General features: G+C 47.0%; 1 protein-coding gene across 1 annotated transcript in view; it reads left to right on the top strand.

Annotated features, from left to right (window-relative positions):
* The first annotated feature begins 9,113 nt into the window (after window positions 1-9,113).
* LOC119956634 (peroxisomal membrane protein PMP34-like) overlaps window positions 9,114-14,370 on the top strand; it is a 40,500-nt gene continuing 35,243 nt past the window's right edge. Inside the window, exons 1-2 of the mRNA XM_038783974.1 lie at window positions 9,114-9,259; window positions 10,659-10,810. Coding sequence (XP_038639902.1) covers window positions 9,114-9,259; window positions 10,659-10,810 — 298 coding nt within the window. The remainder of the gene's footprint in view (window positions 9,260-10,658; window positions 10,811-14,370) is intronic.

Genomic DNA, 14,370 nt, shown 5'->3' with positions numbered 1-14,370 from the left:
CTGCAGGGCAAGGTTTATAATTGGGGGAGGGGTAATTATGATGCGATTATGAACCAGGCATTATAAGAACATAAGAACTAGGAGCAGGAGTCGGCCATCTGGCCCCTCGAGCCTACACCGCCATTCAATGAGATCATGGCTGATCTTTTGTGGACTCAGCTCCACTTTCCGGCCCTTTATTCATCAAAAAACAATCTATCTTTACCTTAAAAACATGTAATGAAGGAGCCTCAACTGCTTCACTGGGCAAGGAATTCCATAGATTCGCAACCCTTTGGGTGAAGAAGTTCCTCCTAAACTCAGTCCTAAATCTACTTCCCCTTATTTTGAGGCTAGGTCCCCTAGTTCTGCTTTCACCCGCCAGTGGAAACAACCTGCCCGCATCTATCCTATCTATTCCCTTCATAATTTTAAATGTTTCTATAAGATTCCCCCTCATCCTTCTAAATTCCAATGAGTACAGTCCCAGTCTACTCAACCTCTCCTCATAATCCAACCCCTTCAGCTCTGGGATTAACCTAGTGAATCTCCTCTGCACACCCTCCAGCGCCAGTATGTCCTTTCTCAAGTACGGAGACCAAAACTGAACACAATACTCCAGGTGTGGCCTCACTAACACCTTATACAATTGCAACATAACCCCCCTAGTCTTAAACTCCATCCCTCTAGCAATGAAGGACAAAATTCCATTTGCCTTCTTAATCACCTGTTGCACCTGTAAACCAACCTTCTGTGACTCGTGCACTAGCACACCCAAGTCTCTCTGCACAGCGGCATGCTTTAATATTTTATTGTTTAAATAATAATCCTGTTTGCTGTTATTCCTACCAAAATGGTTAACCTCACATTTGTCAACATTGTATTCCATCTGCCAGACCCTAGCCCATTGACTTAACCTATCCAAATCCCTCTGCAGACTTCCAGTATCCTCTGCACTTTTTGCTTTACCACTCATCTTAGTGTCATCTGCAAACTTGGACACATTGCCCTTGGTCCCCAACTCCAAATCATCTATGTAAATTGTGAACAATTGTGGGCCCAACACGGATCCCTGAGGGACACCACTAGCTACTGATTGCCAACCAGAGAAACACCCATTAATCTCCACTCTTTGCTTTCTATTAATTAACGAATCCTCTATCCATGCTACTACTTTGCTCTTAATGCCATGCATCTTTATCTTATGCAGCAATCTTTTGTGTGGCACCTTGTCAAAGGCTTTCTGAAAATCCAGATATACCACATCCATTGGCTCCCCGTTATCGACTGCACTGGTAATGTCCTCAAAAAACTCCACTAAATTAGTTAGGCATGACCTGCCCTTTATGAACTCGTGCTGCGTCTGCCCAATGGGACAATTTATTTCCAGATGCCTCGCTATTTCTTCCTTGATGATAGATTCCAGCATCTTCCCTACTACCGAAGTTAAGCTCACTGGCCTATAATTTCCTGCTTTCTGCCTTCCTCCTTTTTTAAACAGTGGTGTCACGTTTGCTAATTTCCAATCCACCGGGACCACCCCAGAGTCTAGTGAATTTCGGTAAATTATCATTAGTGCATCTGCAATTTCCCTAGCCATCTCTTTTAGCACTCTGGGATGCATTCCATCAGGGCCAGGAGACTTGTCTACCTTTTGCCCCATTAGCTTGCCCATCACTCCCTCCTTAGTGATAACAATCCTCTCAAGGTCCTCACCTGTCATAGCCTCATTTCTATCAGTCGCTGGCATGTTATTTGTGTCTTCCACTGTGAAGACCGACCCAAAAAACCTGTTCAGTTCCTCAGCCATTTCCTCTTTTCCCATTATTAAAACTCCTTTCTCCTCCTCTAAAGGACCAATATTTACCTTAGCCACTCTTTTTTGTTTTATATATTTGTAAAAACTTTTACTGTCTGTTTTTATATTCTGAGCAAGTTTACTCTCATACTCTATCTTACTCTTCTTTATAGCTTTTTTAGTAGCTTTCTGTTGCCCCCTAAAGATTTCCCAGTCCTCTAATCTCCCAGCAATCTTTGCCACTTTGTATGCTTTTTCCTTCAATTTGGTACTCTCCCTTATTTCCTTAGATATCCACGGTCGATTTTCCCTCTTTCTACGGCCCTTCCTTTTTGTTGGTATAAACCTTTGCTGAGCACTGTGAAAAATCGCTTGGAAGGTTCTCCACTGTTCCTCAACTGTTCCACCATAAAGTCTTAGCTCCCAGTCTACCTTAGCTCGTTCTTCTCTCATCCCCTTGTAATCTCCTTTGTTTAAACACAAAACACTAGTATTTGATTTTACTTTCTCACCCTCCATCTGTATTTTAAATTCCACCATATTGTGATCGCTCCTTCCGAGAGGATCCCTAACTATGAGATCATGAATCAATCCTGTCTCATTACACAGGACAAGATCTAGGACCGCTTGTTCCCTTGTAGGTTCCATTACATACTGTTCTAGGAAACTATCGCGGATACATTCTATAAACTCCTCCTCAAGGTTGCCTTGACCGACCTGGTTAAACTAATCGACATGTAGATTAAAATCCCCCATGATAACTGCTGTACCATTTCTACATGCATCAGTTATTTCTTTGTTTATTGCCTGCCCCACCATAACGTTACTATTTGGTGGCCGATAGACTACTCCTATCAGTGACTTTTTCGCCTTACTATTCCTGATTTCCACCCAAATGGATTCAACCTTATCCTCCATAGCACCGATGTCATCCCTTACTATTGCCCGAATGTCATCCTTAAATAACAGAGCAACACCACCTCCCTTACCATCCACTCTGTCCTTCCGAATAGCTTGATACCCTCGGATATTTAACTCACAGTCGTGACCATCCTTTAACCATGTTTCAGTAATGGCCACTAAATCATAGTCATTTATGATGATTTGTGCCATCAACTCATTAACTTTATTCCGAATACTACGAGCATTCAGGTAAAGTACACTTATGTTGGTTTTTTTACCTCTGTTTTGAATCTTAACATATCCAGTTTTATTCCTTTTGTTATTACTGGGCCTATTCACTGATCTCCCCTCAGTCATTGTACCTTGTACTGTCGCCCTTTTAGATTTTTGACTATGTCTTATCTGCCTTGCACTTTTCCCCTTACTTCCTTTTGCTTCTGTCCCTGTTTTATTACCTTCCAACTTCCTGCATCGGTTCCCATCCCCCTGCCACATTAGTTTAAACCCTCCCCAACAGGGAGGGCTTAAACTATGTGGAATTATGAACCGGGGCTGGTTTAGCACACTGGGCTAAATCGCTGCTTTTTAAAGCAGACCAAGGCAGGCCAGCAGCACGGTTCAATTCCCGTACCAGCCTCCCCGAACAGGCGCCGGAATGTGGCGACTAGGGGCTTTTCACAGTAACTTAATTGAAGCCGACTTGTTACAAGCGATTGTCCTCTTTCTTCTTCATTAGGCAAGAATTAGGGAGCATAAGATGGGATCAGAAATTGTCAGGGAAATGCACGAATGAAAAGTGGAGTTTGTTCAAGGAACAACTGCTGCATGGCCTTGATAGGTATGTCCCTGTCAGGCAGGGAGGAAATGGCCGTGTGAGGGAACCATGGTTCACAAAAGAGGTTGAATGTCTTGTCAAGAGGTATCAAGAGTAAAAAGGAAGCGTATGTAAGGATTAGAAAACAAGGTTCAGTTGGGTCGCTTCAGGGTTTGTTGCTCGTTCTGGGTGAGTGTGCTTTACACTCAATTGGCTCTGTTTTATTCCTTAGCTCTAGAGTCGCCAGGTATCCTTATGATACCGCCACAAGATTCAAGTTCAAGTTCAGATCAATGACTCAATATACCAATTAGTAAGTTCAAACAAGACACGTTTATTATTACACAGTCATTTGCTACTCATGCATATAAACTAAGACACTTGTCGGTGTAGCAATTGGCTAGGCCTCTCCTTTTCACGGTCCTGGAGAGCTGTTGCAAAGGTGTTCTGCTGGGAGGGCCGGCTAAGAGCGAGGAGGGCTGGCTAAGAGAGCCTGGCTAAGAGAGAGAGCTGGGGTCGGGGTCTCTGTCTTATACTGTTTTGAGTTTCGCGCCCATCTGGGCGGACCCTCGATTAACTTGCAATCGATTGGGTCTCTTCCCAATCGATTGATTTGAATTTCTCCAATAGCGGGGCTGTTCCTCGATCACTGGGCGGTTCTTTCCACCTTGTTTGTGTCCTTTTTGTTTCAGACTCCACTGGCGCCGGGGTGTCTGACCTGCTATAGAATGTTTCAATCTTTTCTAATTGTTGTGTCCATTGTGCCTGGGAATCACCAAGAATCGCTCAATTAATATGCGCAGCTTGTTAGTTTCTGTGCTGTCTGGTTTCTTCAGACAGAATCCACAGAGAGGTTCTGCAACCTGCTTGCCTCTATGTCGTTGTCCAATTTTCCCTGCATGCAACTCAATGTTCCATTTTATGTCGGGAAGTGGCCAGCTTCGGTGGCTACAGTTACACAGTAGGAAGGAATGAGCTAAAAAAAAGGCTTAGGAGAGCTAGGAGGGGGCATGAGAAGTCCTTGGCAGGTCAAATCAATGAAAACCCCAAGGCTCTTATGTGAGAAATAAAAAAATGACCAGGGTGGGGTTCGGGTCAGTCAAGTGGGAACTTGTGCATGGAGTCAGAAAAAATAGGAGAGGCGTTGAATGAATACTTTTCTTCAGTGTTCACCAAGGGGCCATGTTTTTGAGGATGAGAGTGTGATACAGGTGGGTAGGCTGGGGAAGGTAGATGTTCTCAGGAAGGGTGTATTAGCAATTTTGCAAAACCTGAGGGTCGACAAGTCCCCTGGGCCAGATGGGATATATCCAAGAATTCTTTGGGAGGCAAGGGATGAGATTGCAAAGCCTTTGGCTTTGATCTTTGGGTCCTCACTGTCCACGGGGATAGTGCCAGCGGACTGGAGAGTGGCGAATGTTGTTCCTCTGTTCAAGAAAGGGAATAGGACTGGCCCTGGTAATTATAGACCGGTGAGTCTTACTTCGGTGGTCGGTAAGTTAATGGAAAAGGTCCTGAAGGATAGGATTTATGACCATTTGGAAAGATGCAGCTTAATAGTCAACACGGATTCATGAAGGGTAAGTCTTGCCTCACAAATTTGGTTAAATTCTTTGAGGAGGTAACTAAGTGTGTAGATGAAGGTAGAGCAGTTGATGTCGTATACATGGATTGTAGTAAGGCGTTTGATGAGGTTCCCCATGGTCGGCTGATGAAGAAAGTAAGGAGGTGTGGGATAGAGGGAAATTTGGCCAATTGGATAAGCAACTGGCTATCACATAGAAGACAGAGGGTGGTGGTGGATGGAAAATTTTTAGACTGGAGACCAGTTACCAGCGGTGTACCACAGGGATCAGTGCAGGGTCCTCTGCTATTTGTGATTTTTATCAATGACTTGGAGGAGGGGGCTGAAGGGTGGGTCAGTGAATTTGCTGATGACACCAAGATTGGTGGAGTAGTGGATGAGGTGGAGGGCTGTTGTAGGCTGCAAAGAGACATTGATAGGATGCAGAGCTGGACCGAAAAATGACAGATGGAGTTTAACCCTGATAAGTGCGAGGTGATTCATTATGGTAGAAAAAAATTGAATGCGGATTACAGGGTCAACGGCAGGGTTCTGAGGAATGTGGAGGAACAGAGAGATCTTGGGGTTCATGTCCACAGATCTCTGAAGGTTGCCACTCAAATGGGTAGAGCCGTGAAGAAGGCCTATAGCGTGTTAGCGTTTATTAACAGGGGGCTTGAGTTTAAGAGCCGCGGGGTTATGCTGCAACTATACATGACCCTGGTGAGACCACATTTGGAGTATTGTGTGCAGTTCTGGTCACCTCACTGTAGGAAGGATGTGGAAGCATTGGAAAGGGTGCTAAGAGATTTACCAGGATGCTGCCTGGTTTGCAGGATAGGTCTTATGAGGAAAGGTTGAGGGAGCTAGGGCTTTTCTCTTTGGAGTGGAGGAGGATGAGAGGCGACTTAATTGAGGTTTATAAGATGATGAGGGGGATAGATAGAGTGGACATTCAGAGACTATTTCTTCAGGTGGATGTAGCAGTTACAAGGGGGCATAACTATAAGGTTCAGGGTTGGAAATATAGGAGGGATGTCCGAGGTAGGTTCTTTACTCGGTGGGTAGGGTGTGGAACGGACTGCCTGCTGTGTTAGTGGAGTCGGACACTTTAGGAACTTTAAAGTAGTTATTGGATAGGCACATGGAGCACACCAGAATGACAGGGAGTGGGATAGCTTGATCTTGGTTTCGGACAATGTTTTTAAGTCTCATGGACAGCTTAAGGATTACTTAAGTGTTGTATTCTTAGGGGGTTGTATTTTAATTAATGGTTGTTAAGATGTACACTGTATGTTTTAAAAAGGTTACCTGGAGTTCATAGAATAAACATTATTTTGCTTTAAAAAATACTTTTCCATTTCTACGACTTAAAAACAAAACCTTTAACAGAAGCACATCAGGTTAAAGTCACTACTGAAAATATTTCTAATTCTGAATTCACCAAATGATCAAGAGATAGTCTTTTGATGGCACAGAGAACTGCAGTACACCTGCTTGGTCTGGCTTCAGCTCCAACACTGAAAACAAAACTAAAACACACCCTGCAGCAAACAGTCTAAAACGTCTCACATGACACCTCCCCTCAAGAAACAAAAATAGACCATCAACTTCAAGATGGTTTCATTTTTCACCTTTTCACTATCCTTTAAGAAATGCACACAGTAAATATACTTTTTGTTTCAAAAAACAACATACGCAAACAGGTAGAATAATAAAACTTTTTTAAAACTTTTAACAGAAGCACATCAGGTTAAAGTCACTACTGAGAGCAGTTATTAGTTTTAAATCACCAAAGGATCAATTTACAGTCTTTTGGTTACAGAGAGAGACTAATACCCCTTCTGGCTGTGACTGCAGCTATCCAGCTCTGAAAACGAAACTAAAACACACCCTGCAGCAAACAGCCTAAAAACGAAAGTCAAAAGCTGACAGACAGCCCAGCTCCACCCACACTCTGACATCACTGATAAACACCCATTTCTCATTTCTTAAAGGTACTCTCACATGACACAAGGAAGTATTCAATGAATGGCCTGACATTGGGAAGTTCCGAGGAACAAAGGGACCTTGGTGTGTTTGTCCATTAATCTCTGAAGGTTGAAGGACAGGTTAATGGGGCAGTGAAAAAATCATATGGGACACTCGCTTTTATCCATCAAGGCATAGATTACACAAGCAGTGATGTCATGGTGCAGTTATATAGAACTTTGGTGAGGTCACAGCTGGAGTACTGTGTGCAGTTCTGGCCCCACATTATAGGAAGGATGTGATTGGACTGGAGGGGGTGCAGAGGCCATTCACCAGGATGTTGCCTGGGATGGAACATTGAAGTTATGAAGAGAAGTTGGATGAGCTTGGGTTGTTTTTGCTGGAGCAGAGGTGGACAAGATTATGAGAGGCATGGACAGGGTGGATAGGGAGCAGCGGTTTCCCTTAGTTGAAGGGTCAGTTACAAAGGGGACACAAGTTCCGTGGGGCTGGAATTGACCCAGGGTATTGTAACATAGCTTGAATCAAACCTTAGTTAGAGGACACTGTGGGGGCTGCACACTATTCTTTTTATTCTTTCCTGCGATGTGGGAAAGATCAGCATTTGCTGTCAATCCCAAATTTGCCATTTCAGAGGGACAGTTAAGAGTCAGCCACATTTCTGTGGGCCTGGATTCACATGTAGGCCAGACCGGGGAAGGACATCAGATTTCCTTTGCGAATGGGCATTAGAGAACCAGATGGGTTTATGGCCACCTTCAGCTTCCAATCCCAGATCTTATTAATTGAGTTTTGATTCTATAACAATTAAAAAGAACAACCCATCTGGGCTCTTGTCCCCAGAATGGAGAAGGCATCCTTCCTACAGTGAGGTGACCAGAACTGCACACAATACTCCAAATGTTTAAAATTCTGAGCGGTTTAGACAGGGTTGTGATGGAAACGATGCTTCCTGTTGGGTGGCAGAACAACATTAGGGATCATAACTATAAGACAATGAATCAATGAGGAACCCGATACCATCACGAGTAATTGAGGTAAAATAACAGGAAGTGCAAGTTGGATAACGTTACGGGACCACACTAGACCCCAGTTCATATTGGAAAACCGGACGAAACTCACAACAATTTTTCAATTTGAAAACTGTGATGAAAAGACATTTTGCTCCAGGAGAGATTCCACTGACAACTGGGGATCTTTTATATTCGAATAATCTTTATTATTGACACAGGATTAACCCCATCAACAACCGAGGAATAAACAGCTTTTCAATTGACAGTTAGACAGCTCTTTAAAAAAATATAAAGGTCTTTGAGTTTACTTTCCTATCTACTACTAAAATTTCAATTCAGCAAAATCCGCACACAGGTTAAATGCCACTTGTTAATAAGGGTAAGACCGAGTGGCTGACAGTCATTCACAAACTCCTTGGGAAAGAAGCTTTCAGAAGTCAGTCTGAGAAACTCATCTTTCTCGGAACCCAGGGCTGGAAATTTAAAAATTAAACTTCAAAGAAAGCAGACACGGGGAAGGGCTGAAAATGAAACTAAAAAACTGACCCAGCCCCTCCCATGAATAAAAAAAAATTTAGAATACCCAATTCATTTTTTCCAATTAAGGGGCAATTTAGCGTGGCCAATCCACTTACCCTGCACATCTTTGGGTTGTGGGGGCGAAACCCACACAAACATGGGGAGAACGTGCAACCTCCACACGGACAGTGACCCAGAGCCGGGATCGAACCTGGGACCTCGGCGCCATGAGGCAGCAGTGCTAACCACTGCTCTTGCCCCGCCTATGAATGACATCACAGCCTGCCTGGCTGTTAACTCCTTAATCACGGCTTTAGCAGACTCCGAATCTGCACACCTTAACCCAAGTTCTTTTGCTAACATTACTGCAACATAAAATACAATATGTAAACATTTCCTACAATACACATAGGGAGGTGGGAATGGATGAATAGCTGGCTGAGTGAAGCCAGAGGGTGGAGGAGATGCCCCCCCCCCCACCCCATCCCCTCCCCACACCAAGGTCAGTGCTTTCAGAGAGGATTGATGTCGATGGTGATTTCTTATAGACCGTTCTCTGCATCTGATACTCACATTCTCTCACTCTCTCTCCCTCTCTCTCTCATTGTAGTGGACGAGAAGATAAAGTCAAGCTCTACCTCTGCCGTCCTGGCAAAGATCATCAGAGAGGAGGGACTGTGAGTGCAAACAGAGGCAGCACAGTAGCATTGTGGATAGCACAATCGCTTCACAGCTCCAGGGTCCCAGGTTCGATTCCGGCTTGGGTCACTGTCTGTGCGGAGTCTGCACATCCTCCCCGTGTGTGCGTGGGTTTCCTCCGGGTGCTCCGGTTTCCTCCCACAGTCCAAAGATGTGCAGGTTAGGTGGATTGGCCATGATAAATTGCCCTTAGTATCCAAAATTGCCCTTAGTGTTAGGTGGAGTTACTGGGTTATGGGGATAGGGTGGAGTTGTTGACCTTGGGTAGGGTGCTCTTTACAGGAGCCGGTGCAGACTCGATGGGCTGAATGGCCTCCTTCTGCACTGTAAATTCTATGATTCTATGGCTGTGATCTGCAGCTCAGAACCTCGGCAGCTCCCCCAGTGGCTGGGTTGGTAAATGCACTGCTCGTAGGCCAGCCCCTGAAGCAGCTAAATAACTAAATTATTAATTGCTGCCAGAAATAGACATGTGGACTTGAATAAACATTAATATCTCAGGTGAATGTATTTGAATCATTCTGATGTGTTGGAATATTATTACAATGACCCTCTTTTGAGGAACTTGCCTTCATGCAAGGAGGCCATTCGGCCCATTATGTCTGCACTGACCCTCCGAAAGAGCACTCTACGCAGGCCTGCACCCCCCCTTCCACCCCGCCCTATCCCCGTAACCTAACCTGCACATCTTTGGACACTAAGGGTTATTTATCATGGCCAATCCACCTAACCCGCACATCTTTGGACTGTGGGAGGAAACCGGAGCACCCGGAGGAAACCCACGCAGACGTGGGGGGAACGTGCAGACCCCGCACAGTCACCCAAAGCCGGAATCGAACTAGGGTCCCTGGAGCTGTGAAGCAGCTGCGCTGACCACTGTGCTGCCGTGCACCGATATTAATTCAAAGCTCATCGGGAACATCAGTCTTGCTACAATGTACATTATAAGAATTTGACGGATGGTTTTCTGACCTACATTAAGAGAAATAATTCCTCTGTTGCGCGAGGTTTGTTGCCTTAAAGCCGTTCCTTAGAAAAACTGATTGTCCCGGATGTTTGAGGCAAGTTCATCTGCTGTTCATCAGGAGGAATGGCCGAGGGGGAGAGAGGGAGAGAAGTTTGGGTCAGCGGATGGGTATTTTGGGGGAATCTTTGCTCCGGTTATTGTGCTTGTAATAGGCCGGTGCATGTTATCATTTTTATTGCTGAATGGTTGATGTGCTTCTCGAGTAAGGGTCGCCGGATATCACTGATGTAAAGGGGGGTGGGGAAACAGGGATGGCGTGGTGTTGGTCAATCTCCATAATGCTTTTGGCGTGCCAGTGACCAAATAACAACCTTGGGTCCGTGACCTCGGTCTTCTCTCTCCTGTTCCAGATTGGCGGTGTACCGGAGCTGGTTTTCCGTCATCTCCAGCCTCTGTTGCTCAAACCTCATCTACTTCTACACCTTCAATGCCTTGAAGGAGACCTGGGTCAAAGGTCAATCTTCCACCAACAGCAAGGACCTCACGATGGGTTTTATCTCTGGTACGTAGGTGCCCCCACTTGTTGCCTGTTACTTTGCCCTGTGCGACAGGGTTTGAGAAAATCTCCCCACTGACTTTTCTGTCAAACATCTTAAATGCGTCTCCACTGTGTTCTGAACTGGTAACGGTTCCCGCCCACCCCCAACTCCCCTCGCTTCCTCATCACCACCCAAGAAGTAAATCAAATCTTCATCTTGCTCCAAGGAGAACAATCTCAAGCTTCTCCACGTGACTAAAGCTCCTCATCTCTGATCCCTCTCCTGAAAACCACCTCCGCACACCTTCAAGGGAATCCTGGGAAGGGCCATTCAGCCCCTCGATCTCATTGAATTCTGGAACTGGCTAGTGTCTGCTCATTTAATTCCAATCAACTGCTCTGATTCTGTAACGCTCAATGTCCTTCCCGAACCAACATCTTCCAAATTTGGGTTTTCACAGTTTCAGTTGATTGTCAAGTCCTCCCTCCTCCCCCTCCCTCCGGCCACTACAGCCTTTTGAGGGAGAGAGTTCCAGATTTCCGTCCCCCCACTGTGTGAATATAGAACATAGAACAGTACAGCATAGAACAGGCCCTTCGGCCCTCAATGTTGTGCCGAGCCATGATCACCCTACTCAAACCCACGTATCCACCCTATACCCGTAACCCAACAACCCCCCCCTTTAACCTTACTTTTATTAGGCCACTACGGGCAATTCAGCATGGCCAATCCACCTAACCCGCACATCCTTGGACTGTGGGAGGAAACCGGAGCACCCGGAGGAAACCCACGCACACAGGGGGAGGACGTGCAGACTCCACACAGACAGTGACCCAGCCGGGAATCGAACCTGGGACCCTGGAGCTGTGAAGCATTTATGCTAACCACCATGCTACCCTGCTGCCCCGTTTCCTGTTTCCTGACATCACCCCTGTACGGCATAGAATCTGTGCAGAAGGAGGCAGTTTGACCCACCAACCCTCTGAAAGAGCACCATATCTGGGCCAGTAACCCCTTCTAACCATTGGACACTAAGGGCAATTTATCATGGCCAATCCACCTAACCTGCACGTCTTTGGACTGTGGGAGGAAACCAGAGCAACCGGAGGAACCCACGCAGACACGGGGACGACATGCTAACACCACACAGGCAGTGACCCAGGCCGGGCATCAATCCCGTGTCCCTGTAGCAGTGAGGCAGCAGTGCTAACCACTGTGCTACCGTGTCGGTAGAAGCCGATCTGATCCCAAGTCTAACAAACCAGTGTACCCAGGCCCCAGTGAGACTGGGACACAATTCAGCAATATCTCTATTTTATTTATTTGTAATTCTATTTATTTTTTATTTGCTCACGAGAACATTCATAAAACACCCTCCAACTTGGAGAGGCAGTTTTCTGTGGGGATTGGAGTTGCAAATATTTAGATGTTCCAAATGAGTGTCAGTTTTTCCAGAGATTCCCGGGGAGTGTGTCAGTATTTACAGGGGGTCCCCAGGGAGTGTGTCAGTATTTACAGGGGGCCCCGGGTAGTGTGTCAGTTTTTCTAGAGATTCCCGAGGAGTGTGTCAGTATTTACAGGGGGTCCCCGGGGAGTGTGTCAGTATTTACAGGGGGTCCCCAGGGAGTGTGTCAGTATTTACAGGGGGTCACAGGGGAGTGCGTCAGTATTTACACAGGGTCTCGGGGAGTGTGTCAGTATTTACAGGGGGTCCCCAGGGAGTGTGTCAGTATTTACAGGGGGTCCCCGGGGAGTGTGTCAGTATTTACAGGGGGTCCCCAGGGAGTGTGTCAGTATTTACAGGGGGCCCAGGGGAGTGCGTCAGTATTTACACGGGGTCCCTGGGAGTGCGTCAGTATTTACAGGGTGTCCCCGGGGAGTGTGTCAGTATTTACAAGGTGTTTCTGGAGAGTGTCAGTATTTACAGGGGGGTCCCCAGGGAGTGTGTCAGTATTTACAGGGGGTCCCCGGGGAGTGTGTCAGTATTTACAGGGCGTCCCCGGGGAGTGTGTCAGTATTTACAGGGCGTCCCCGGGGAGTGTGTCAGTATTTACAGGGGGTCCGCGGGGAGTGTGTCAGTATTGACAGGGGGTCCCCGGGGTGTGTGTCAGTATTTACAGGGGGTCCCCAGGGAGTGTGTCATGTATTTACAGGGGGTCGCCAGGGAGTGTGTCAGTATTTACAGGGTCCCCGGGGAGTGTGTCATGTATTTACAGGGGGTCGCCAGGGAGTGTGTCAGTATTTACAGGGGGTCCCCGGGGAGTGTGTCAGTATTTATAGGGGAGTCCCCGGGGAGTGTGTCAGTATTTACAGGGGGTACCCGGGGAGTGAGTCAGTATTTACAGGGGGTACCCAGGGAGTGCGTCAGTGTTTACAGGCTGTTCCCGGGGAGTGCGTCAGTATTTACAGGGTGTTCCCGGGCAGTGTGTCAGTATTTACAGGGTGTTCCCGCGGAGTGTGTCAGTCTTTACAGGGGGTCCCCGGGGAGTGTGTTAGTATTTACAGGGGATCCCTGCGGAGTTTGTCAGTATTTACAGGAGGTCCCCGGGGAGTGTGTCAGTATTTACAGGCGGTCCCCGGGGAGTGTGTCAGTATTTACAGGGGGTCCCCGGGAAGTGTGTTAGTATTTACAGGGGATCCCTGCGGAGTTTGTCAGTATTTACAGGAGGTCCCCGGGGAGTGTGTCAGTATTTACAGGCGGTCCCCGGGGAGTGTGTCAGTATTTACAGGGGGTCCCCAGGGAGTGTGTCAGTATTTGCAGGGGGTCCCCGGGGAGTGTGTCAGTATTTACAGTGGGTCTCCAGGGAGTGTGTCAGTATTTACAGGGGGTCCCCAGGTAGTGTGTCAGTCTTTACAGGGGGTCCCAGGGGAGTGCGTCAGTATTTACACGGGTTCCCGGGTCAGTGTGTCAGTATTTACAGGGTGTCCCCGGGGAGTGTGTCAGTATTTACAAGGTGTTCCCGGACAGTGTGTCAGTATTTACAGGGTGTCCCCGGGGAGTGTGTCAGTATTTACTGGGGGTCCCCGGGGAGTGTGTCAGTATTTACAGGGGGTCCCCAGGGAGTATGTCAGTATTTACAGGGGGTCCCCGGGGAGTGTGTCAGTATTTACAGGGGTCCCCGGGGAGTGTGTCAGTATTTACAGGGCTTCCCTGGGGAGTGTGTCAGTATTTACAGGGGGTCCGGGGAGTGTGTCAGTATTTACAGGGGGTCCCTGGGGAGTGTTTCAGTATTTACAGGGGGTCCCCAGGGAGTGTGTCAGTATTTAAAAGGTGTTCCTGGAGTGTGTCAGTATTTACAGGGAGTCCCCGGGGAGTGTGTCAGTATTTACAGGGGGTCCCCGGGGAGTGTGTCAGTATTTACAGGGGGTCCCGGGGAGTGTGTCAGTATTTACAGGAGGTCCCCAGGGAGTGTGTCAGTATTTACAGGGGTCCCCAGGGAGTGTGTCAGTATTTACACGGGGTCCCGGGGAGTGTGTCAGTATTTACAGGGTGTCCCCGGGGATTGTGTCAGTATTTACAGGGGGTCTCCGGGAAGTGTGTTAGTATTTACAGGGGGTCCCTGCGGAGTGTGTCAGTATTTAC

This window comes from Scyliorhinus canicula, chromosome 23 (genome assembly GCF_902713615.1).
Source record: "Scyliorhinus canicula chromosome 23, sScyCan1.1, whole genome shotgun sequence".
Classification (NCBI taxonomy): Eukaryota; Metazoa; Chordata; class Chondrichthyes; order Carcharhiniformes; family Scyliorhinidae; genus Scyliorhinus; species Scyliorhinus canicula.
This window is presented reverse-complemented; position numbering and strand designations above follow the sequence as displayed.